The sequence below is a fragment of the Pelodiscus sinensis genome, chromosome 8, assembly GCF_049634645.1.
Source record: "Pelodiscus sinensis isolate JC-2024 chromosome 8, ASM4963464v1, whole genome shotgun sequence".
Lineage (NCBI taxonomy): Eukaryota > Metazoa > Chordata > Testudines > Trionychidae > Pelodiscus > Pelodiscus sinensis.
The window spans coordinates 73140940-73165474 of NC_134718.1; the positions used below are offsets into that span (position 1 = coordinate 73140940).

At 42.1% G+C, this 24535-nt stretch overlaps 1 protein-coding gene across 3 annotated transcripts in view; it reads left to right on the forward strand.

Annotated features, from left to right (window-relative positions):
- SLF2 (SMC5/6 complex localization factor 2) overlaps nucleotides 1-24535 on the forward strand; it is a 51854-nt gene that overhangs the window by 20616 nt on the left and 6703 nt on the right. For all 3 annotated transcript variants that reach the window (XM_075935587.1, XM_075935589.1, XM_075935586.1), the window contains 11 exons: nucleotides 2385-2487; nucleotides 5488-5563; nucleotides 7758-7899; nucleotides 10336-10438; nucleotides 11472-11648; nucleotides 12233-12330; nucleotides 15497-15584; nucleotides 17191-17322; nucleotides 19046-19123; nucleotides 22193-22279; nucleotides 23617-23685. In XM_075935587.1, the coding sequence (XP_075791702.1) occupies nucleotides 2385-2487; nucleotides 5488-5563; nucleotides 7758-7899; nucleotides 10336-10438; nucleotides 11472-11648; nucleotides 12233-12330; nucleotides 15497-15584; nucleotides 17191-17322; nucleotides 19046-19123; nucleotides 22193-22279; nucleotides 23617-23685 (1153 nt within the window). The remainder of the gene's footprint in view (nucleotides 1-2384; nucleotides 2488-5487; nucleotides 5564-7757; nucleotides 7900-10335; nucleotides 10439-11471; nucleotides 11649-12232; nucleotides 12331-15496; nucleotides 15585-17190; nucleotides 17323-19045; nucleotides 19124-22192; nucleotides 22280-23616; nucleotides 23686-24535) is intronic.

Sequence of the window (24535 nt, forward strand, 5' to 3'; positions counted from 1 at the left end):
TTGCCAGAAGCTGGGAAGGGCAACCAGGGATGGATCACTTGATGATTCCCTATTCTGTTCAATCCTTTGGGGGCACCTGGTATTGTCCACAGTTGAAAGACCAAGATACTGGGCTAGATGGACCTTTGGTCTGACCCAGCCTGGCCATTTACCCAGCATTGTTAGGGACCTTAACTCAAATATGTTTTTTGATTTTCTTCTTTTAAATCATTGTGCTAAGGTGCGGCTGGGAGGAGGGGTTTAGTATGCAGGCTGCCCCAGGGAGAGAGAACAGCCCCAGCCCTCTCACTACAGCAGCTTGGGACCTGCAGTGTGCACAGCCGGGGCAGGGGTACATGTCCTTCCCCAAAGGACAGACACACAAACAGGAAAAAACTCTCTGAAGTATATAGTAGATAGCTGTCCTTTTCTCGACTCCTACTCTCTGCTGACCCAGTGGCGTTATAGCTGTGCTGGTCCCCGTCTCTAGTTCCTTGCTGCCCCTCTGTGGTTATTATGTAGTTTAACTCCCTCTTACCAGATTCCTCTCTTTCCATTTTATGAGACACAGTCGAATTCCAGGCATGTCCCATTATCCTGGTACAACCAAACCCTGACCTTGCTTTGTTATAAGAGGAGGTTGTGTACCAAATTTGGTGGTCCTAGCTCTTACCATTAGGAGGAGTTCGTGAACAAATGGACTCAGATGGACAGAGACGCACATTTCTAAAATTTTATAGTAAGATGTATATAGTTGATAGAGGTAAAAAAATGATTTTGACATAGGAAAACTAGATGTTCTTACTTTTCTCATAATATAGGAACTGAAATTTATTAAAATTGTAATTCCACACATATAAAATTGATGAAAGGAAATACTATTCTTTATAATGAATAATTAACCTATGAATCTGTTGTCATAAGTTAGGAGTCCTTTGGCACCTGAATGATTAACAGATTTATGCAGATGCATGAAGTGGTTTTTACCCACAAAAGCTTATGCCCCAATAAATCTGTTAGTCTTTATGGTGCCACAGGACTCCTTGTTTATGCAGATACAGACTAACATGGCTACAAACGTAACAGAGAGGTAGCCGTGTTAATTTGATTGTGGTAAAACCAAAAAAAAGCAGTCATGTAGCACTTTAAAGACTAACAAGATGGTTTACTAGGTGATGAGCTTTCATGGGGCAGACCCACTTCTTCAGCTCATATTCTGAAAGTGAATTGGCATGACCATTTTATAACAAAAGGGATACACTGAAGGAGTAAACAAATTATACAGTAACAAATCAGCTACAGAAGGTGGAGGCGAGGGGTCAAGGAAGGAGGAAATAAATAAAACTTCTGAAGTCTCTCTGTAATCTGGTGTTAAAGTCTCTTTGAAGTAACGGTCTCTCTGCGATGTATTTTGGACAAACTGGTCAGTCAGGGTGTGTCATTTTATCAGGAATAACGTCTTTGTTGACAGAGTTCTGTCGCCAGAAGGCATTATTGCATTTACACTGTCCTTTGCATGTACACTGTCATGTCGACAAAGCGGCTTGCTTTGTCGACGGAACTGGATGTCGTCTAGATGCTCTTTGTCAACAGAACTTCGTCGACAGTATCTGTTGACAAAACTTCTGTCGACAAAAGCCTGTAGTCTAGACGTACCCTCACTTTGCCAGAGAATCAAGTCTCACAATCAGACATCTCCATACAGAAAAACCTGTCAGCCAACATTTTAATCAAGCTGGCCATTCCCTTAAAGACCTGAAAACATGCATCTTACTTCAAAGAGACTTTAACACCAGATTACCGAGAGAGACTTCAGAACTTTTATTTATACTGAAATTTGACAAGCTGGGAATGGGCCTTAACTTTGATAATTACCTTACACATTACAAAGACAGCCTCCCCACCTCTTGATATTCATAGTAACTCCAGATTAGCCACTTAATTGACTCTGACAATAAGCAATTTCCTCCTTCCTTGTCCCCTTGCCCCCACTTTCTGTAGCTGATTTGTTACTGTATAATTTGTTTACTCCTTCATTGTATCCCTTTTTTTATATAATGGTCATGCCAATTCACTTTCGGAATATGATCTGAAGAAGTGGGTCTGTTCCACGAAAGCTCATCACCGAATAAACCATCTTGTTAGTCTTTAAAGTGCTACATGACTGCGTTTTTTTATTTTAAAAAGGCTACCTCTCTGAAATCACTGGCAAAACTTAAGGTGACTTAATTCTGTAGTGTAGATACAGCCTAAGCTTGTATCCATCAGAAATATAGTGAAAAGAACATCTATATCTGTCAAACTCAAATTCCTATGAAATGAGATATTGGAAAAATTCCTTTTATGGTTTTGGAGATGTCAGTTTTATTACCAAATTGATTCCTGTTTTCTTACTCCTTTCATAGGTCAGAAGTTACACAGCAGCTTTCTTTAGCAACTCAGGGTTTTCTCAGTTGTGCTTATAGTTGTACACTGTGCCCCATACCAGTTTCAAAGTGGCTGTTTCAGGTAAGGTGGTTGCTATTTTCCAGGTCTCCTAGTTTAAATTATACAGTTATATTCATGATTAGTTTACTTGGGGATCAAATATAATGCAGACTTCACACAGAACACCCAAGATTATGAACCTATTCAATCAGTTTCTAATTTAAACCTAAATCACCCTCTCTTTCTGAATCTGATTTGTCTTCTGATCGGAAATATTTGAGCTGCACCTCTCTTCCTTCAAACACCAAGGTCATTCATGTGGTATGTGGTTTCAGGCCTTGGCCATGCCACGTCTATCACCATCCTGTCACTACTTACAGAACGGAACTTCAGCAATCCTCCTTTAGTCTTTAGAACCCTATTGGTTTTTGTTTATTTGGAGGGCAATAGAAAGCTCCCTCTCTTCCATCTCCCCATCCATACTGTCCCTTTCAGGAGATCAAATTTCTTGTATCCAGTTTGTCAAGTAGGACCGCCTGCCAAGCTCCTCTCTTTTTTCATCTCCAGTCAAGGTACATCAGGCCAAACCGAGCAAGTAGAAGTAGGTGCTCTTCTTCTGTCAGGAGTTATAGTAGGATTCAGGAACTCTGCCACACACGCTCCCATTCCATAGAAGCTTATGCAGGGGAAGGGGATCTGACTCTGCATCACAAATCAGGGTTTCCATTCCCTTGTGATCCTCCCACTATCCCCAGCAGGCTTCTGTAGAGACCCCACAACAGAAGTGGTTCTGTCCTGAAACAGGCTTAACGGAGGAGTATTTCTTCTCTGTCACATGGTTGCTGTTCACTTCAGACATATAGGAATAGGAGTGTGCACAGATCGATCTTCTCTGGAGCTCCAGGCTCCTCCACACCCTTCATTCTCTCTTTAAATTCAGAGAAACATTAAACCTTCTGAAAGAGCGCTCTCATCTCTATAGTTAAGGCCCTAAAGCCTGTCTTTCATGATAAAATGCTCAAGGCATATTCTCCACAGTAAAGAATAGGTTAAGAAGAGTTTGAGCTGTTTTCGTATTCAGGTAAATGAGGGGAAAGGTCCAGATGGAGAGACTCGTTTCTGCTATAACTAGTCTCTGACAAACTTTTTGACACTGCAGGTTAAAACAGAAGCTTATCTGTATGTTTGTCAGACCTTGTTTAACTTAAGTTTGGTTACAAACATCACCACAATGAGTACAAAGTACCATTCAACTGAGGAACAGATTCCACGCTTTGCAAGATTTAAGGGATGACGTATCTACCAGTATCGTAGATAAAATCAAAATGGCAGGGGAACAGATTGCATCAGTCTACACAGAGAGTAGTGACGCCTGTCTGGGCTTCAAGGATAGGAAGGAGTGGATTAAGCCTGATACATAGAAAGCTATCAAAGAGAGATGGGATATAAAGAAGAGACTGGTAGACGCCTGATCAGCCAGAATTCAAGAAAGATACAAGCAGAATTACAGAGAGGTAAATCGAAAAGTAAAGAAGTTAGTGAGAGCAGATAAACACTCTTTCACGGAGGACCTTGCAATAAAAGCTGAAGATACAGCTAATCGAGGGGAACAAGGAAACGTACAGAATAGCCAAGCTTGTTTGTGGCAAGTGTCATGGCAGGACAAGTGCCCCCATTAAGGACAAACAAGGGCAGTTACTGTCAACAGAGAGAGAGTAAGAAGCACACTGGACAGAACATTTCAGAGAGGTTCTGAATAGACCACCACCTGAAGAAGAAGAGGACATTCAGGAAGCTGAGGAGGACCTTGATACTCATATTGATCCACCAGAGAAAGAAGAAAACAGTGTAGCCATCATATCCCTGAAAAATGGCAAAGCTCCAGGACTTGACAACCTGGACACGGAGTTGTTTAAAGCAGATCCAGAACTTGCAGCCACCATTCTCCAACCACTGTTTGTAGCAATTTGGGAAGGACAACAGATACCCAAGGACTGGACCAAAGTAGTCATCGTTAAGATTCCTAAGAAAGGAGCATTCAGCGACTGCAACAGTTGGTGCAGGATCATCCTTCTAGCCGTACCCAGCAAGATTCTAGCCAAGGTTATCATCCAGTGGATTTCAGATGCTGTCAACAAGTGTCTGAGGAAAGAACAAGCTGGATTTCACAAGGGAAGAGGATGTATAGACCAGATTTTCACCCTGAGAAACATCATAGAGCAGTGCACAGAGTGACAGAGACATAAACTTTGTTGACTTTGAGAAGGCTTTTGACAGCATACACAGAGAGAGCCTTTGGTGCATTCTGAGAGCCTATGGAATCCCTCTACAAGTGGTCCAGCTCATTAAGAGTTTTTACACCAACTTCACATGCAGTGTGGGATACTGTAATTTGTCTTTCAAAGTCAAGACTGGGGTCAGACAGCTCTGTGTCATGTCTGCAGTACTCTTCAACATGGTGATTGACTGGGTGATGCGGAGAACAACAGCAGATGCGGCAAGGGGTATTATATGGACACCTTTTAACATATTGGAAGATCTTGACTTTGCGGACGACCTTGCGTTGCTTTCCTATACCCATCAATACATGCAGGAAAAGACCCAACGCCTGTGCACCTTTGGACGTCAGGTTGGACTAAAAGCTAGCCAGAAGAAAGCTGAGAGTATGACTCTCAATATAGATTCACCAGCACCAGTCAAGATAGATAATGCAGACTTACCCAGCACAGACAGCTTTACGTACTTAGGCAGCATCATCCGCCATGATGGAGGCACTAAGAATGACATCCAGAGCAGACTAAGTAAGGCCAGAAATGTCCTCAGATTTCTGGGATGTAGGGTTCTGCCCTTCCATTCTTGCAAATGGTAACTTTTATTATTAAACCATTGACAAGATAAGAACTCTCTTTGAATGACTCAAATAGTTCAAATTCCCTGCGGTATCATGCCTCCTAAGGAATAGTATGAGGCTTTGGTATTTATTTTCTTACCTGTTTCTTCTAGTAATGATTCAGATTATTTTAGTAATAAAACTTCAATGTATTTAATATGTAACTTAGTTTGTGATGCTTCTTTCAACAGATGATGTCAATTCATTCAGACTACTATGTTTCAATGCAGATTTTGGATACACTGATGGAGATAACAATTAAAAATGGTAAGCCTTTAAACAAAAGACAGTTGTCACTGGGTGAGGCTAATGGTCATTATGTCCACATCTAGAAAAAGAGGAAAAACAAAGGGCTCTGATTCTTTCTTTATAACTGTAGATCTCCATTGTGAATATAGGTCTATTCAGTGGGTGCTATAGTGCATATTTCGGAGCTGCTAGTTTTTCAGTGAGTGCATGCAAGCTGGTGATGATCTCAGTGTACAGCTGCAGAGGCAATGCACTCAGTGCAAAGGTTACTCGGGTAAATTGCCTTCCAGCCTTGCCAAATAGCATTAGGAGGGTACCTTTCCAGTAGGTCAACTGTTGACTCTCTTTTTTTTTTTTTTTTTTTTTTTTTTAACTTTCCCTTTTCCTGTGCCTTTTTGTGAGAGAGAGGCAAACAGTCCATGCACTGAAAGCTAGAAAGCAGGATGTTTTTCAGATGGTTATAATCTGGACCCTAAGCAGAAAGCCCTCAGAACCCAATGCTGATTGATGCATACCAGCTAATTCTTTAAATTGAAAATGCCATTACTCACCCAGTTCATATAAACCTTTTAGAAGCTGGTGTAGGCTTATTTTCTCTGAACCATCCTGTTTGTTTTGTACTTGACCTCTATTGTCTGTTCAGAGTGTAAATTTCTGGGCACAGGGAACGTGTCTGTCTTTGTCATGTACATCTCTGAGAGCATGGCTGGTGTGAAATAAATAAAAAGCTCTTTGATTGTGTGTCTCTCATTGTATCAAATATTACTCAAAAGGAGTAGGGCTTGATCCTGCATGGGGCACTCTTGTTCCCACTGTTTTTAGCATTCCTCACAGCAACATCAAGTCCCAGTTTACAAAAACTTTACCCAATTCAGAGCTATAATCTGATTCTATTTGTTCTCTGGGGGGAAAAAATTGCATCCAGTTTCTATCTTCCCTTCCTAGTTTAGCTACCCATAGCCTCTAGAGCAGTAGTAAGCAACCTGTGGCTTGCAGGCCACATGCAACCCATTGGGGTTCTATGTACGGCCTGTGAGACATTTTGTTTACTGTTGCCAGATTCCACTGATTTCCATCCATGTTGTTCTTTTCCTAGCAATGTTACTAAAGTGATATGCACGTAAAGCAAAGGCGCCTGACGGGAGGCGTGTGCTGATTGCATACATTGACTTTCCCTCTGCATCCAATCAGAGCGCTGCTTTAGTTCAATCGGCACACCCTGTGGATTCTAGGTATGCAAGCGCATTTAGCTAAACGACCCAATCCCAGGAGACCATCTTGGTTAAGACAAATTTGCGGGCTACATAGATGGAGGGCCACTCCTGCAGCCCCACTCATTAGCCTAGGTTGCCCATTGCTGCTCTGGAGCATTTTCTGCAATTACTACGAGGGTGTCAGATGGTGATGCATGCTGTATACCAATAATCTCCTAAATGTTGAGTGTCGTCTTTTTGGTAACTGCCATTATGCATGAGTAAATTCTATCTGTACAGTGCTTTCTAGTTTAGGAATTTTGTCCATTCTTCGAGGCAGGCATAACCCTTCCAGTATTATGGTGATTAGAAATGTTAAATTTAATCAACTAATTGACGAGATGGAATTTCTGGCCCTGGGGGTTAACCCTGCTGCGGATCTGCCTTTTAAATGTATGAAGAGCCTGCCAGCTCTTAAAACATTTAAAAGAATGGTGTGCAGCACTGGGGACCAAGGGCGAATTGGGACAGCCGATTCCTGGTCCCTGTTACCCCTTTGCCTCTCCTGCCCGCCCTCCCCCACAGAGAAGGGAGCGTGCGGGGAGAGAGGAACTGGCTTTTAAGCCAGCTACTGCTTCCCACAAGGAGGGGGAGAAGCGTCTAGTCACTTACATCCCTAAGGATGACAGGCCACTGGCAGTTTATTTGGTCCTGAAGATAATCCTCACCCTGCATAACATGCCCTGGCTTGGAGAGCCACTTCAGCTGAAACTTACCTAAAACATAAAGTGCTATAAATTGGAAAAGAAACACGACTTTTCTGTGTCAAGCACCATAGTGCTACAAAATTTATCCTGGTGGCTTTAAGGATAACAGGCCTTCACTTCGATGTACAGAAGCGCCTCATGTTAATAGTGCTTAGCACTGGTATCCTACAATACATATTCAGTTTCTTTAAAAGCAGCAAACTCTAAAATTAACATTTTTTTAAAGATTAATTTCATGTTTTGTACTTGTAGCTTCCATTGGTGACACACAGTCTAAATTGTGGATTCCCTCACTGTCGGATATATCAGCTGTATTTATCAATATGGGAGTTCCTTTTCAAACTTTATTTCCTCTGCAGCATTTACAACCTATCTTTACTGAAGATGACATTTTGTGAGTATTTTTCTCTTGGTTTCTTTTCTCTAAACAGTGCATATCCTATCTAGTACTGGAATGTAGACTAGGAACTGCTTCCTTGGTTTTCCTCTGTCATGCCCGCACACTCTCTGGATTGTTAACAGTGTACAACAGTGTGACTGTTAACCATCTAGTGCAGGGGTGGGGAACCTCAGCCCCGGGGATCACCTGGATCCGTCCCTGAGTCTCAACCCCTCCGCCCCCTTCGCCTGCATTGGGGAGCCTGTGCTGGCACTTCAGCCCCCCTGCTGCCCCACCACAGAACTAGAGCACACAAAATCTAGTAGGCTGGGCCCCCCAAGGTTCTGGTGTTCAAGAAGAACGTGGGGAGTGTCTTTCTCCTCGGTTGGGGCACCATGTCAGTGAGGGTTTGTGGGGTTTTTTGTTTATTTTTGCTTCTCACTTGTATGCGGCCCCTGACCTAAAAAAGTTCCTCACCCCAATCTAGTGCCTACAACACATACCATTATAAGAGTTTCTGCCAGTTAAATGTTCAGCAAAGCAGAGGGTTTTAGTGGTCATTGCTTTTTCTTTAACTTTTTACTGAGTTATGCAGAAAGCACAACCTAGGAAGTTGGGCTATACTATTAAGAGTACTTTAAAGAGACCATAAGAACGGCCAGACTGGGTCAGACCAACGGTCCATCCAGCCCAGTATCATGTCTGCCGACAGTGGCCAATGCCAGATACCCCAGAGGGAGGGAACACAGCAGATAATCCTCATGTGATCCCTCCCCTACCCCCCACCTCCAGAGAAACAGAGGCTAGGGACACCATTCCTACCCATCCTGGCTAATAGCCACTGATGGACCTAACTTCCATTAATCTATCTAGCTCTTTTTTGAATCTTATTATAAAAGTTCTAGTCTTCACCACATCCTCTGGCAAGGAGTTCCAGAGATTGACTGTGCTTTGAGTGAAGAAAAACTTCCTTTTGTTTGTTTTAAACCTGTCGCCTATTAATTTCATGTGGTGACCCCTAGTTCTTATATTGTGGGAATAAGTAAATAATTTTTCCTTATTCACTTTTTCCACACCCATCATGATTGTATGGACCTCTATCATAACCCCTCCCCCCAGTCTCCTCTTTTCTAAGCTGAAAAGTCCAAGTCTTTTTAATCTCTCTTCATATGGGGCCCATTCTAAACTCCTGCTCTATTTTTTTTGTTGCCCTTTTCTGAACCTTTTCCAATGCCAATGTATCTCTTTTGAGATGAGGCAACCACATCTGGACACAGTCTTCAAGATGTTAGGGTACTATGGTTTTATACAGAAGCAATGAGACGTTCTCTATCTTATTCTCTAACTCCTTTTTTAACGATTCCTAACATGCTGTTTGCTTTTTTGACTGCCGCTGCACATGGAGTGGCAGTTTTCAGAGAACTATCCACAATGACTCCAAGATCTCTCTATTGAGTAGTTGTAGCTAAAATAGTCCCCATCATATTGTGTATCTAGAGTTGGGATTATTTTTTCCAATGTGCATTACTTTACATTTATCAGCATTAAATTTCATTTGCCATTTTGTTGCCCAATCATTTCGTGTGGTGAGATCTTTTTGAAGCTCTTTGCAGTCTGCTTTGGTCTTAACTATGTGGAGCAGTTTGGTATCATCTGCACATTTTTCCCACCTCACTGTTTACCCCTTTCTCTACCTTTATAAATAAATTGAATAGGATTGGTCCCTTGGGGACACCACTAGTTATTTCTCTCCACTTTGAAAACTGACCATTCATTCCTACCCTTTCTTTCTGGTCTTTTAACCAGTTCTCAATCCATGAGAGGACCTTCCCTCTTATCCCATGACAACTTACTTTATTTAAGAGCCTTTGGTGAGGGACCTTGTCAAAATCTAAGTTTACTATATCTACTGGATCCCCCTTGTTCACATGTTTGTTGATCCCCCTCAAAGAATTCTGGCAGATTATTAAGGCTTTACAGAAACTATGTTGACTTCCCCCAACAAATTATGCTCATCTATGTGTCTGACAGTTTTATTCTTTACTATACTATAGAGACCCAGAGATTGTTCCTTTTTAGGCATGTAAAACCCCATTTAATTGGTTAACAGGTTGTGAGATATTTAACAGGTTAACCAATTAAAGGGAGGATGGATGGGGGGCTACCACCGTGGCTGAGTGGGAGTGCCCTCCCCCTCACTGCAGGCAGCCCTGCCGGAATAGCCCTTGTTTGCGGTGGGCCCCATGGAGCTGGAGGATCCTACCTTCTCGTGGCAAGTCAGGAGCTGCTCCAGCCCCACTGGTTAACAGGATCCAGTTAATCTCTTTCATCTCCCTGCTCCCTTATAACACTTCCTAAGAAACCATGCAGTATTTCTCTTAAATTCAGTTAAAGTGGCTTTAGAGAATCTTTTTGAAAAAATTATAGATTACTCAATATATTTTCTGTTAGATCCGAAATGCAAATAACAGTGGAAAAACGAACAAGTGGAAACATCTCTGCAGCTCCAGCTTTTTCTTGTCTGCCAGAAACCAACCTAATTAATGTGGTCAAGGTGAGATTTCTTGAGTTGCCTCCCCTCCCCTCCCCACCCCACCCCCATTTTTTTTAAGGGAGCCTTATGTCTGTGTGCTTATTGTGTAATCTCTTGTGAAGTTAATTCTCTCTGAGAGAAAGCCAGCCTCGCTTTTTGAGAGAGACTTTTACTCAGAGCTAAAATTTAAATACAAAATGTTTAGCTGGCTTCAATAATATCCCATGGAAATACTTTAATTGTTATAACCTCACTTGTAGCTACATGAGAGCATTGCTGTTTACAGGAAATATTAAAAAAAAAAAAAACGTAAAAAACCCAACAGTCTAGTAGCACCTTAAAGACTAACAAACCATGTAGATGGTATCCTATTTAGTGCAACATACCTTGAAATTCTATGAAACGCAGGATGTCAGTCAAAGAACATATAGTTCAGAAGAGAGTAAAATGAGATTGACCTATAGAGTGATACCTGAAAAGTCTGATTTTAATTAGATAGTCTCTAGTATTGTTTGTTTCGCTGGGAAGATCGTCAGTAACTCTCCACATTATATAAATAGGATGTCTGTTCCATGGGGGATGGGTATTCTTGGCACAACACCTTTTCCCATCCTCTCCAGTGCATATTGTATTGGAGTCTGATGGAAAGGCACTCTGGCAGAAAGGAAGACGTTAATAGCTTAAGAAAAATTTGCTTATGTAACTCCCTTTCAGTCCCATTGTATGCTAGATGTTGCCAAGAACATTCACTAGTTACTTCAATTTTAATATGCCTGCTGACAAACGCAAGCTCCTAGAATAGATTTAAAAATACAGCAGAGCCCTGTTTATCTGGTCTCATTGGGACCTGGTGCCAGATCAGATACAAATGGGAACATGTGGTTCTACATGCCATCTAGTGGCCACAGACAAGATCGTCCTCTTCTGGACCTGGAGTCCTGGTTGTTCTGTACATGCTGAGAGCGGGTTAAGGGGAGCGATTGGATAAATGGGGCTCTCCTATAGTAATGTACCTAAAATCTCATCATTTAATTTTTGTTTTTTTTCCCAAAAGTTTCTTTGTTTTTGTACAACTATGTATCCGGATGGTTATGCGGACCAAGAAATATTGCTTCTGCTATTACTGCTCTTTAAAATTAGCCTGGAAAAACTATTGAAACAAATTCCATTGATAGACTTTCAGTGCCTACTGATAAAACTACTTAAAAACATCAGAGACTGGGATGCCAAGGTAACTTCATAACTAATTATGTAATGCTAGGTATATGAGTCCAAGGAAATCCTCTCATTTAAACCTTGGCCTGTATTTAAGCACATTCACATGGTCATACTGATTTGTATTTTTGATCTGCCAAAAAATTTAACCTAAATAATGAAATCATTGTTGGAAAATTCAGTATGAGCAAGATGAATTGTTGGATCCCCTGCATGGTTCGGGTGGGGAGTAAATGTAAATCTTTTTCTATCATTTTACTTGTCTGTCTTGTTTGTGAGCTGTATATTGAATGTACAAGAAACTGACCCACCAGAATTCTTGTAAATGTAGAGTATTGCTTGAGAGAATGAAGCAAAGCATTATCCCAAAGGTAGCTGGCAAGTGAGTTTTTTACATACTGCCCTTGACTTTCCTACTGCAAATTAATGAATCTGGATATCCATGGCTGACTTTTACAAATGCAATGCAGAAAATATCCTTACTTCCCCTTCTGTCTCCAGGAAGGAGATAATCATGTGACTGTTGATCCATGGATTTTCTAATAGCTTCATACATGTAATGTACTCCCTATTTGATAAAGCTTTTCTTTCCTTGGTCAGATGCCTCAGCTCTCTCTAACAATAAGTGAACTTTCCAGTCATCACCATGATCTCCTTTGGCTAGTTCAGCTGGTTCCTAGTTGGGTAAAGCGTGGAAGGTAATAACTGCTGCATTTATTTAATGTTCATAAGTTAACAGTTATTTATGTTATATAAAAATTGTGCTAAGTGCATTAGACATAACTTGAAATACAAGTTTAAGGAAAGACTCCTACATGAAGTGGAAACATTGGAAGAAATTGCTAAGGAGAAGTATAAAAGAATAACATAAGTACAGGCAGTCCCCGGGTTACGTACAAGATAGGGACTGTAGGTTTGTTCTTAAGTTGAGTCTGTATGTAAGTCGGAACTGGCGTCCAGATTCAGCCGCTGCTGAAACTGATCAGTTTCAACAGCGGCTGAATCTGGACGCCAGTTCTGACTTACATACAGATTCAACTTAAGAACCCCAGGCTCCACGGCTTTGCTCTGCTTTGCTCCCCGTCCCCCTGGTCTGCAGACCAGGGGGACGGGGAGCAAAGGGCGGAACACGCGGGCAGCGGACAGCCCAGACGCGTCTGGGCTGTCCGCTGCCCGCATGTTCCGCCGCTTTGCTTCCTCTCCCTGGTCTGCTGGAGACCAGGGAGAGGGAGGGCCCCGTTCGTAACTGCGGATCCGACGTAAGTCGGATCCGCATAACTCGGGGACTGCCTGTATGTAGGTACTAAATCAGAAAGGCTACGGTACAAAATATGTTGCTCCAAGTAAGGGATATAAAAGGCAATACAAACAGATTCTTTAAATACATTAGGAGCTAGAGAGAGAAAAAGGAAGCGTATATGTCCTTTACTTAGTGTGCAGGCAGAGATAACTGATTACATCAAGAAGACTGAAGTGTTTAATATGTATTTTGCTTCAGCCTTCACTAAAAAGGTTCTCACCATAATATTATGGGGGAAGGAAAGCAAACTGAAGTGTGAGAACAAGTTAATGAATATTTGGGTAAGTTATCTATATTCAGGTTAGCGAGGCCTGATGAAATTCATCCGCAGTTATTTTAAGGAACCAGGTGAAGCAATCTCAGCACCATTATCAATTATCTTTGAGAATTCATGGAGGACGGCTGAGGTCTCAGAAGACTGGAGAAAGGCAAATATAGTGTGTGTCTTTTTTTAAAAAGTGGAACAGAGAGTACCTGGGGAATTATAGACCTGTCAGCCTAACTTCGATATCTGGAAAGATACAGACAAATTATTAAGCAATCAACAATTACATTATTAAGCAGTTTGTAAGCGCCGAGAGGATAATAGGATTTTAAGGAATAGCCAGCATGGATTTGTCAAGACCAAATCATGCCAAACCAACCAGACTTCATCTTTGACAGGGTTATTGGCCTAGTGGATGTGGGAGAAGCACTAGAGCTTTTGAAACAGTGCCACATGCCTTTTTTTCATAAGCAAATAGGGAAGTATGGTTTAGATGAAACTTCTATAAAGTGGGTGCACAACTGATTGAAAGAGAGTACTGAAAGTAACTACCAGTAGTTCTGTCAAATGGTGAGGAGGTTTGTAGTGGGTGGGATGTCACAGGGATCAGTTTTTGATTTGATAGTATAAAATATTTTCATTAATGACTTGGATGATGGACTGGAGAGTATATGTATAAAATTTGCAACTGATGCCCTGGTAGGTGAGGTTGCAAGCACTTTGCGGGCCAGGGGGAGGGGCAGGATTGGAATTCAAAATGACTTTGACAAAGTGGAGAATTGGTCTGAAATCAACAAGATGGAATTCAGTGAAGACAAGTTCTCACTTAGAAAAGAAAAATCACATACAGTACTACAAAATGAGGAACAGCTGGCTAGATGGTGCAGCCGAGAAGCGTGGGAGGGGTACAGTGGATCACAAATCACATGAGTTATCAGTGTGGTGCAATCCCCTAAAAGGCTAATATTCTGGGGTGTATTAACAGGAGTCTTGTGTGCAAGACATGAATAGTAATTGCTTCCCACAGTACTCCTCACTGGTGAGGCCACAGCTGAAAATACTGTGTCTGGCTTGAGGTGCCACACGTTAGCAAGATATGGAGAGATTAGAGGGGCCAGAGGAGAGCAACAAAAATAAGTTGGGAAAACACTATCTCTGAGGAAAGATTTAAAATAAACTGGGCACGTTTTAATCTTGAGAAAAGACGACTGAGGGGCACCTAATACATCTTCAGTATGTTGAGGACTGATTAATTGTTCTCGCTGAATGCTGGCGGTGGAACAAGAAGTGTAATTGGCTTAATCTGCAGGAAGGGAGACCTAGGTTACATTTTAGGGAAAAACATTAACTATAACATCGTTGAGCTCTTAAATAGGCTTCCATGGGAGGTGGTGGAACCCCATCATTACAGATTTTTTAAAAATGGGTTGAACAAATTAAGAATGGCCATACTGGGTCAGACCAAAGGTCCATCCGGCCCAGTACCCTGTCTGTCGACAGTGGCCAGCACCAGATGCCCCCAAGGGAGGGAACACAACAGATAATCCTCACGTGATCCCTCCCCTTTGTGATTAGATCATACCACAAGCTCAGTTTTAGTACCTAGGCTTAAGTACTTGGTCTTAATACACACTAGATCATTTTACAAGGACTTAACTACTTGAGATTTTTCTCTCATTGGTTTTTCAGTCACCCTCATTTCTGAATTCTCTCTGGAAACAGTGTCAGTTTTTCCCAATTTTTTTAGGAAATTGTAATCCTATTAAATCTTGCTATATAAATATTGGAAACTAAACAAAAACATTGTTGTAATAATTATTTTAAGAGACATTTATACCATAATCTGATCTGTTTAACAGTGTTGCCATATTGCAAAGTGAACATCATTACAATCATGATATGTGGTTTTTAGTGATTTAATTAAATTGAGTGAGATCTATCATGTTTTAAATGTCTTAGCCAGCCAGATATCCATAAACAGAAGCTGGCATAGCATTTCTGGAGCGAGAGGGATTGTGCCCTTCAATGTGGGCTTAGAAGGGAGACTCTGAGCAGGTATCTACATGTGCATATGAGAGATTGCAGCAGGGAAACTACTTGGTTATTTTGGGACTTTTTATCCTTAGTGAAGCTGGAAGACCTGTAGTAGAGATGCAAAAGAGCACATGCTAAAATCCTTTAGGGAAAAGAGCACATGCTAAAATCCTTTAGGGAAACCATATTTTGCCCCACATGCAATGTAAAAAGGGTTTAAATTTGAGATGTTCCTTTTTTTTAAGAAAAATGTCTTCTCTTTCAGACAAATGAGGCAGCACCTAAGCCTAACGATAATTTCAAAGCTTCTTAACAAAAAATATATCAGTTTACCTGATACCAGTGACCTGCAGGTACTGTATACATTTTGTTACAATTCTGTTTGTCTGTGTCTCTGTATATATCTGTATCTATAAACACACATATATACATACGCACACACATACACCTGCTGGGGGCTATGTTCCCTGCTCGCGACGCTCACCAGCCCCCCCCATCTCTAGGGGTAAGTAAAGCACTGCATTCCCCTTGTCTGTCCCCCTCTTCCCCCCTCGGCTTCCCGGGATGGGAGGGCCGCCCCAGCCACTGAGGGCCAGGGGCTGTGCCAGCCCTGGTGTCTCCATCCCTCCTCCCTCCCCCAGCTGCCAGAGGAGGGTGGGGCTGAGCCAGAGAGTGGTGGCAGCGGTTCCTTGTTGGGCTTGAGGCCTTGACTCTCCGGGACCCAGCGGGGAACTGCTGCTGCCTCCGGCCAGGCACTCCAGCCTCATTCTCTCCTCCCCCTTTCTCCCGCAAGATTAATGCGCCAGTGCTGGCCTCCTACAAGGGAGGGGGGAGAGGAGGAAACCCTGAGGCTCCAAGCTGGATCAGGTTTGCAGGGAGAGAGGAGGAGCTACGTATATGCTTCCCTGCAAGCTGGATCCAGCGCAGAGTCTCGGGGCTTTCTCCAATCCTCTCTCGGCCTGCAGGAAGCCAGCGCTGGCACTGTAATCTTGTGGGGAGGTGCCTGAGCCTGGAGTGCCAGGCAGGAAGTGGCCCGAGCACCTTGCCTGAACAGCCAGAGTGGCGGTTCCCCGCTGAGTCCCAGAGCATTGGGGCCCCGAGTGCAGTGAGGGAGCTGGGGGCCAACGGGGAGGCCGGGGTGCCCTTTGAAGGAGGGACGGGGGGGCAACCTGGAGCCATCGCCGCCTCCTCTGGGGACTCTGCTGAGGCTAGCGGGAGGGGCGTCGCAGAGTGACGTCATGACAGAGGCAGATGTATATATCAGACACCCCTAGAGAGAGAGATGCTGTTTGCAAGGGTATATGCTGTTTGAAAGCGAAGGGTAACACGTACGTGTGTGTGTGTGTGTGTGTGTGTGTGTGTGTGTGTGTGTGTGTGTGTGTGTGTGTGTGTCTCACATTTTGGTTTTAGGGATTAAATGTGTTGAATTTACATCTTTGTCTTAACTCAGACTCCTGTTTGCTATGGTTTAGAAGCTCTTCGGGATGATAAATTATATTTCTAAAATCCTGGAAATCACTAATGGTGTATTTTCTTAAATGTAGCTCTTCAATTCCCTGACTTATTCCACAGTTGTTGTTGCTTTCTGCTATAATACGTGGGTTTTTTTAATATTAACGTCTTAAGATCCATTTTCATGGGGAAAAAAATGTTACCATGCCCTTTACAAGTTTCTTCTGCTTATTGCTGCTCATGGAAAAACCAGCCCTTGGTTACCAACATAGTGTTAGCTTACTGGTGGCAACATAGAAAGATTAATTTTAGTTAGTGAATAGAGTAAAATCACCTACAATATGAAATTCTCCTTAATTTAAAAGCCCTGTTTTAGATGTTGTTTTCATCTCAGTGGACAAAATAATCACCCTCTTTTGGTAGTCTGTTATCTATACTGTATTGAACTTTGCAGTGCCAGTAAACTATATTAATTCCTAGAATATTTGTTTGTTGACTTTTATGTAGATGTCTCTTCTATATCAGTATCTGGTGCAGATGAAGCCTTCTGACATATTAAAGAAAATGATAGAGGAAAGGAAGAAGCAGCAGCAGGATGAGCTCAGTGGAGAGTGCGCTCATACAGAACTAGAGCAACAGGTATATGTTTAGGGCTAGTGGTTTGCATTTCTTCTACACATTAACTTTTGTAATTTAGAACAAAAGGGTTTTATTTTCGATCGATCTCCGTCTAAACTGCCATTTTCTTTCGAAAAAACCCGTTTTGAAGAAAACCGTGGCCGCCATTATGCAAATGAAGCACAGGAAATTTAAATCCCAGCTTCATTTGCCATATCGAAGTGTCTAATTTACATCCCTTTTCCGAGAAAAGGGCTGTAGTTTAGACACAGCCTTAGAGTTCAGTGCTTGAGGGGTTGTGTGTTTGGAATGCCTCGCAGACGTTTACTCTTAGTATTTTATATCCATACATTCAAGCTGAAATGTTTATTTTCTTTAAGTTACGGTTGTGCTTTTAGAGGCCACAGCTGAGACTGATTTCATACCTTGCATGGAAAATATCTAGCCCACAATAAAGCACTTTATGCCTCAAAGATCTTACAGTCGATCTAGTACAGACAATGAGAAGTCCAGGTGCACCTTGCAGACTAACAGAAGCTTTCGTGGGTCAAAACTACTTAGTCAGATGCCTGGGGACAATTTAACATTAATGCTGTATTAATTAATACGATATTAATGGAGAGTAGTCTTATCTAGAAGATGACTACAGTGCATTAATATTATTCTTTACGTGTATTGGAAGACTGGAGATTGCTGTAGGATGGCTTTGTCTGGAAGCCACATCCTTCAGGATCTTCATACAGGTTGAATCTCTCTAGTCCAGCACCCTCAGGAGCTGACTGGTGCCGAACCAGAGAATTTGCTGAATCTTGAGTTCGGTATTGTCTAGCAGCATTACCAACACTTGCACTGCTTACTGGGCTCTTAGGAGACATTTAGGGGTAAATTAGAGCTAAACAGCAGCACAGAACACTGAGAGCCAAGACAGGTGGCTGTAAACAAACTTTATGGGACAGCAGGAAACGTGGTCATACCCATGATAAGTGGACCCTGACTAACTTAAAATCATACTAGACGACAGACATTGCAGGACCACAGAGTGCCAGACTACAAAAGTTCAATCTAGGGATGTTAAATTTCAATTAATTAACTAATCAGAAGCACCCTCATGGAGCCTGGAGTCAGCAAGGGGACTCTCCACTGGCACGGCTCCATGCGGCATTCCAACTTTGAAATGTACAGGAGCCCCAGCGAGGTCTCTTGTACATTTCAAAGTTGACCGCTGCTGCGCCCCAGGTCCCTCCCACAGAGCTGGAGGGAAAACGGCTTTTAAGCTAGCTCTCCACCAGTACCATCTCTTCTTCCTCCCCCGCTTGCTGCGTCTTTGTGATAAAGGCAGCAATGGGGGGTGGGAGGTGACTAAGTTGACTAGTGTGTCGACTAGTCATTAGTCGCTTACATCCCTTATTCAATCTGTACATGCAGTGGGAGTAGATGAGAGGAAAAATATAGCTACTCATTTTATGCATACAGGTTTTTTTTAAGTTATGATGGAAATACAGAAGACCTTTTTCAGGTCATGTAGGAACCCATGTAAAATTGTTCCTAAATTGTATTTTCCAGTGCTTTTGTCTGGCTTCTTGAGTGCTTAAAATAAGGTATTGGAGTACTAAAATAAAATGATTCTGAAATCAATTATCGGTTGTGTTTCAGAGGAAGGGATCAGCACTCTAAATTTAACTAAGATTTAGGTTCATACTTAACACAATTAATGCTTTTAATATGACAACTTTTTTTTTTTTAGGCTTACTATCTGACCTACATTCTTCTTCACTTAGTCAGCGAAGTTAGTTGTTTTGACATTGTGAATTCTAATCAAAGGGTAAGTAACTGGCTCAAGTGATTGGATGCTTAGGATTTTGCTTTTTTTGTATATGAACACAGCTTAAATTTTGTTAATTATTAAAAGAAAACATTTCTTTCTTATGTAAGATCAGTGGAGCTGGCTGGAGAACAATTCTGTTTTGCAACAACTTTTGAGGCTTCAGAATTTGTGTGCATTCTAATGTGGAACAGAAACAGAACCTTTCAGAAACTTCCATAACATAGAATTGTTTGTCTGGTTGGATGAAAAAGGTTGCATTTTTGATTTTCAGGTGTGTAAGTGGCCTGACAGTTTACCTGGGCCTCAGAAACCTTTACACCAAACCCTTTTTGAAATCAATATATTTCAGCAAAAGTTTCAGCTGTGAAGCAGCATATTTCTGACAGATAAACATTTAGGGTGCGTCTGTGCAGCAAATTGCGTATCTTATTTCGATTGAATTTTGAAATAGGCTATTTCGATCTTTGGCGCATCTACATAGCACCAAATTTCAAAAGAATGTGCTGTTTTGAGACATCCCTTAAGCCTCATGGAACGAGGGTTACCAGGATGCCGAAATAGCGCGCCCATAATTTCGAAATAATGGGTGGCTTGTGAAGACGCGGGGTAGCTATTTCAGGATATCTCCAGTATCCCAGAATAGCCATGCAGAGTAGACGTATCCTTAGGCAAAAATGTTTTGACCCACTCTAGATATTGCAAAGTACTTAAGAGTGGAGTGAAATGTGGGAGAGCAGCAACTACTGGCTAATATAGCAGCTATAACCTGCTCAGTAGCGACAGCTCTGTTTCGGCCTAGGACGTTAGAATCTTTTTATTGAGGGAATATTGACCAGGGCACATCAGTTGTCCCATTCAGTAATTTGGTCTTTATTCCTTCCCATTTAATTGCTTGCTGTAAGGTAGCTGAACAGCTATCACAGCTGTGGATCTTCCACATGGCTGCGAAAGAAATCTGAAGATCATGTGACTCCCTCAAGGCCAAGTGTCTCTGCTCTAATCTATTTCTCATATTTTGTGTGACTTGAGTATTTGACTCCTTTTAAAAAGTGAAGAAAGATTCCTAGTAGCTTTATTAGGAAAACGTTAAACACTTGTATTGTGTGAACCTTTTTGTTTTCAAATATTTCCTGGAAATTTGCTTTAAAAAAAAAAGTACTCGGATCCATTCCCCCAACCCTGCTGTTGGTGTTTTTCAGTTAGACATCTCATTAATCTTTTCTCTGCCATATTGACTTTTTAAAATGAAAAGCAAAACCTTTCTACTGTCTAGCCTATCGGAGAGGCAATGTATAAAGCCTACAGCACTTGCAGTTGTTTCAGTATTGGCTCTCTCCTAATTAGACACTACCCCCTATGTAGAATCGTATGGGATCTTTGTGATACTAGCATGTCCCTGAGCAGTGGTTCTTTACCGTGGCTCAACAGTCCACAGAATGAAACCTTTTGGCAGTACGCACTGGGAAATCGAGGATGGAAGTCTCTGCTGAAGTGGTCCACAGTATGGAAAAACGGTCAGGGAAGTATTGCTGTGGAGAACAGGGTGTTGCCAGCCTGCTTCACTGCTGATTACCTTAAGCCAGAGGTTGAACTAGGAACTCTCTAGAAGTGAAAAGCCAGAGAGGAAAATCACTCTAAGAACATAAGAATGGCCATAGTGAGTCAGACCAAAGGTCCATCCAGCCCATTATCCTGTCTGCTGACAGTGGCCAATATCAGATGCCCCAGAGCGAGGGACCACAACAGGTAATCCTCAAGTGATCCCTCCCCTGTCACCCACCTCCAGAGAAACAGAGGCCAGGGACACCATTCCTACCCATCCTGGCTAATAGCCATTGATGGACCTCACCTCCATGAATCTGTCTAGCTCTTTTAAAGTCCTAGCCTTCACCACATCCTGTGGCAAGGAGTTCCACAGATTGACTGTGCATTGAGTGAAGAAAAACTTCCTTTTATTTGTTTAACCTGCTGCCTATTAACTTCCAAGTGGTGACCCCTAGTTCTTATATTGTGGGAATAAGTAAATAACTTTTCCTTATTCACTTTTTCCACACCAGTCATGATTTTATAGACCTCTGTCATATCCCCCCTTAATCTCCTCTCTTCTGTTTTTTCAAGACTTGTTTAAGAAGGAACCAATTCTGCAGTGAAACTTCTGTAATAGCTAACCTCCTCTACAGGTTGTACTTCCCTTAACTGGGACTCTGGTCCGGCAATATCTGTGGTCCGGCATGGACCATGGATATTCCTGGACCACAGAACCTAGGAAGAGGGAAGTCTGGTGGAGGGGGGTGTGTGTGCATTGCGTGTGCGCGTGCACGCTGGCCTCACCTGCCAGGGAACTCCAGCCCCAGTGACAGCCAGGGAGCTCTGGCCCAGGCCGCAGCACTCCTGCTCCAACAGTGGAGCCACGAGTTCTGGCCATGGTGCTCCAGCCGCTGGCAATAGCAGGGCTGAGGCAGTAGCAGGGGCAGGCTGGAGCCCTAGTGGCAGCATGGCCACGAGGGGAGGGACCATCCCTGGTCTGGCGAATCCCCTCATTCAGGCCCTGAGGGTGCCAGACCAGCAAGGTTCAACCTGTAGTTTATATGTAAGCGAGAGGATGTTGCCAGAAGATTAATCATCATCTAGGAGAGTTGGCACAAGCCACTAATTCCTTCAGGAACTGCCCAGTGATTACCTGACCTGTCTGCTGAGAAATTATATGTTGACACTGAGAGTTTCAGTGTTTTCTGTGAAAATTTGATGAGAGTGACACCTTTGGTCTTATTACTTCTAGGACATTGGTGAGTCTCAAACTAGCAAGTCAGAATTAGTTTTCCATTGCATAATTCTGCTTTGTGAATGTAACTTTGAAACAAGTCATGACTAAATATTCTTTAAAATAGAAAAGTGGTGCTCTAATGGTGCCTAACAGCGGTGGCCTTAAAGTTCTCTTATTGGTACTCCTGTGCCATCTAACTGTGTGTATTGGAGAACATGCTTCAAATTGTCTGGTTTTAGGATTTGGATAAAGTTTAATTTTGAAGTGATGAATTTAAACAGTTTTGAATTGTGTTTATGTAGAAGTGCTTACTGAGGTTGTGCGGTGCCTTAGAAAAACATGTGAAGTGTGATATTCGGGAAGACGCAAGGCTGTTTTATAGAACTAAGGTAACTGTATGTGTGTCTTTGAAATGTTTTCCATTGCCCTCTACCCCAATTCAGGAAGCTCTGAAAGTACTGAGGATTCCCTTTACAGTTTCCTTGCTGCCTTTATAGACATAGGTCCGCATAAGTCTCATTTGCTGTCAGAAGGCTATTCAGTGTGTAGAGTTAAGCACGGGCACAACTCGCTGCAAGATCAGGGCCACATTACAGCTCTCTTCTTTTTGGCCCAGGATATCTGGTTCTGCTGCTGTTACCTCCCTTGTGAAGTCAGTGATTGTGGGGAAGCACTGTGGGGTAAAAGGGACTGTCCAGATTGCACTTAGGAAGAAAGATATAGCGGACTGGGGAAATAATCTGAATCTTTTGCGTAGTGGTCCATAGCTTTTATTTGACTTAATAAGTAATTTAAATACTTAGTTAATTAAGCTACCCACAAAAAAAGATGATGCAGAATTAAGCCCAGTTCACCTATTTACTTACAAGGGACTCAAGTTTAAGTACTTTCATGTGCTTTAGTAGGAAAGATGTCAGAGCAGATGGATGGTGTGGTAGTCCTTACTTTGCTCAGTTAAGCCAAACCTTGATGTGTTATGTTTTATAGCAGCTTAGAGAATTCACTAAATTCCTACCCTTCAAAAAGCCTCTTTAGTGACATTTGATTCTATAGAGGTGTCATTTGGTGTAGTTCATACTACAGCTCCACTTGAACTATATTTCAAGTTTTATGTGCATCCTCCCTGCCATACGTACCTTGTGTGCTTCTTTCTCATACTCTTGAGGTGGGAGGGGGTTGTTCTTGTTTGACTGCTTTGTCCCACCAGTTGTACGTGTTGCTGTACAGTAGCTCCCTGATCGTACCATTGTGTTGAGTGCTTTACAAGCAGAGCAAGAATTTTAAGTAGAGCAGAAATGTAACTGCATATTGGTATCCATGAAGTATGGCCTTGTATACAAGGAACTCCTTTTAGAGACTGAGTGCTGCTGCTTAATGGGCCAGAAGAATTAATTTGCAAGAAAATCAATCCAGTTGCAAACTGCAAGACTTGCATTTTACACCCTGCTAACTTAAAAAGTGTGAGACCGGTGTCTTTAGGCAAACGCCTTCTCACTGAATTCTAGGACTGATATTACCTATGTGTTAAATTTGAGATAATCAAATTAATCTTGTTTGCACATTCTAGTATTTGCATAGGGAGTGTAAGCATTAGAATAAGAGCTCAAATGCCATCACCCCAAAGCCATGCTGTATCACAGCTTTAAAAGGAGTTTTCAGGCATTCTCACGATAAAGCTCATGTTTGGTTTTATTCTGTGAAATAATTCATTTGTTTCTGTTTGTAGGTAAAAGACTTAGTTGCTAGGATATATGGCAAATGGCAGGAAATGATTCAAAATTCTCGGCCTACTCAGGTACTGTTAAACCAGTCTTTCTTATTGCTAAGTGTTTTACTATTTCTGTGTGTTCTTTGAAAGTCTAATATAACAGTTTTTAAAAGCAATTTCTGCTTAGTAAATGAGACCATAGTAAAATACACTGTGCTGCTATAGTCCTAGGCTGAAATCCTGCCCAAGACTTGCATAGGATTTCAAACTTCTTTTTAACAGTTGGCTTGAGTGACTATGTAGCACTTTAAAGACTAACAAGATGGTTTAATAGGTGATGAGCTTTTGTGGGCCAGACCAGTTTCCTCAGATCATATTCTGGAAGAGAATTGACATGACCATATTCCAAAGGAATACAGGCAGTCCCCGGGTTACGTACAAGATAGGGACTGTAGGTTTGTTCTTAAGTTGAATTTGTATGTAAGTCAGAACTGGTACATATTGTTGGGGAAACTCTAGCCAAACATTTCTCCAGAGCTCAGTTTTATTCTCCCACACCTCACTTCCCTCAGTCCTTTATTCTCAAGATGAGATGTCTGCTGAGAAAAGCCGCTCTGCGTCTCCCTGGTCTGCTGGGGGAGGGGCGCTAGCTTCGCCTCTCCCTGGTCTGCTGGGGGGAAGCAGCTAGTGTGGGGTTGCCTCACCCCGTTTGTAAGTAGGGATCCGATGTAAGTCGGATCCATGTAACCCGGGGACAGCCTGTACAATGAAAAAAGTGAACGCATTATTAAACTGACAAATCAGATTTAGTACAGAAGACAGGACTATGCAGCACTTTAAAGACTAACAAGATGGTTTATTAGGTGATGAGCTCATCACCTAATAAACCATCTTGTTAGTCTTTAAAGTGCTGCATAGTCCTGTCTTTTGTTTTAGC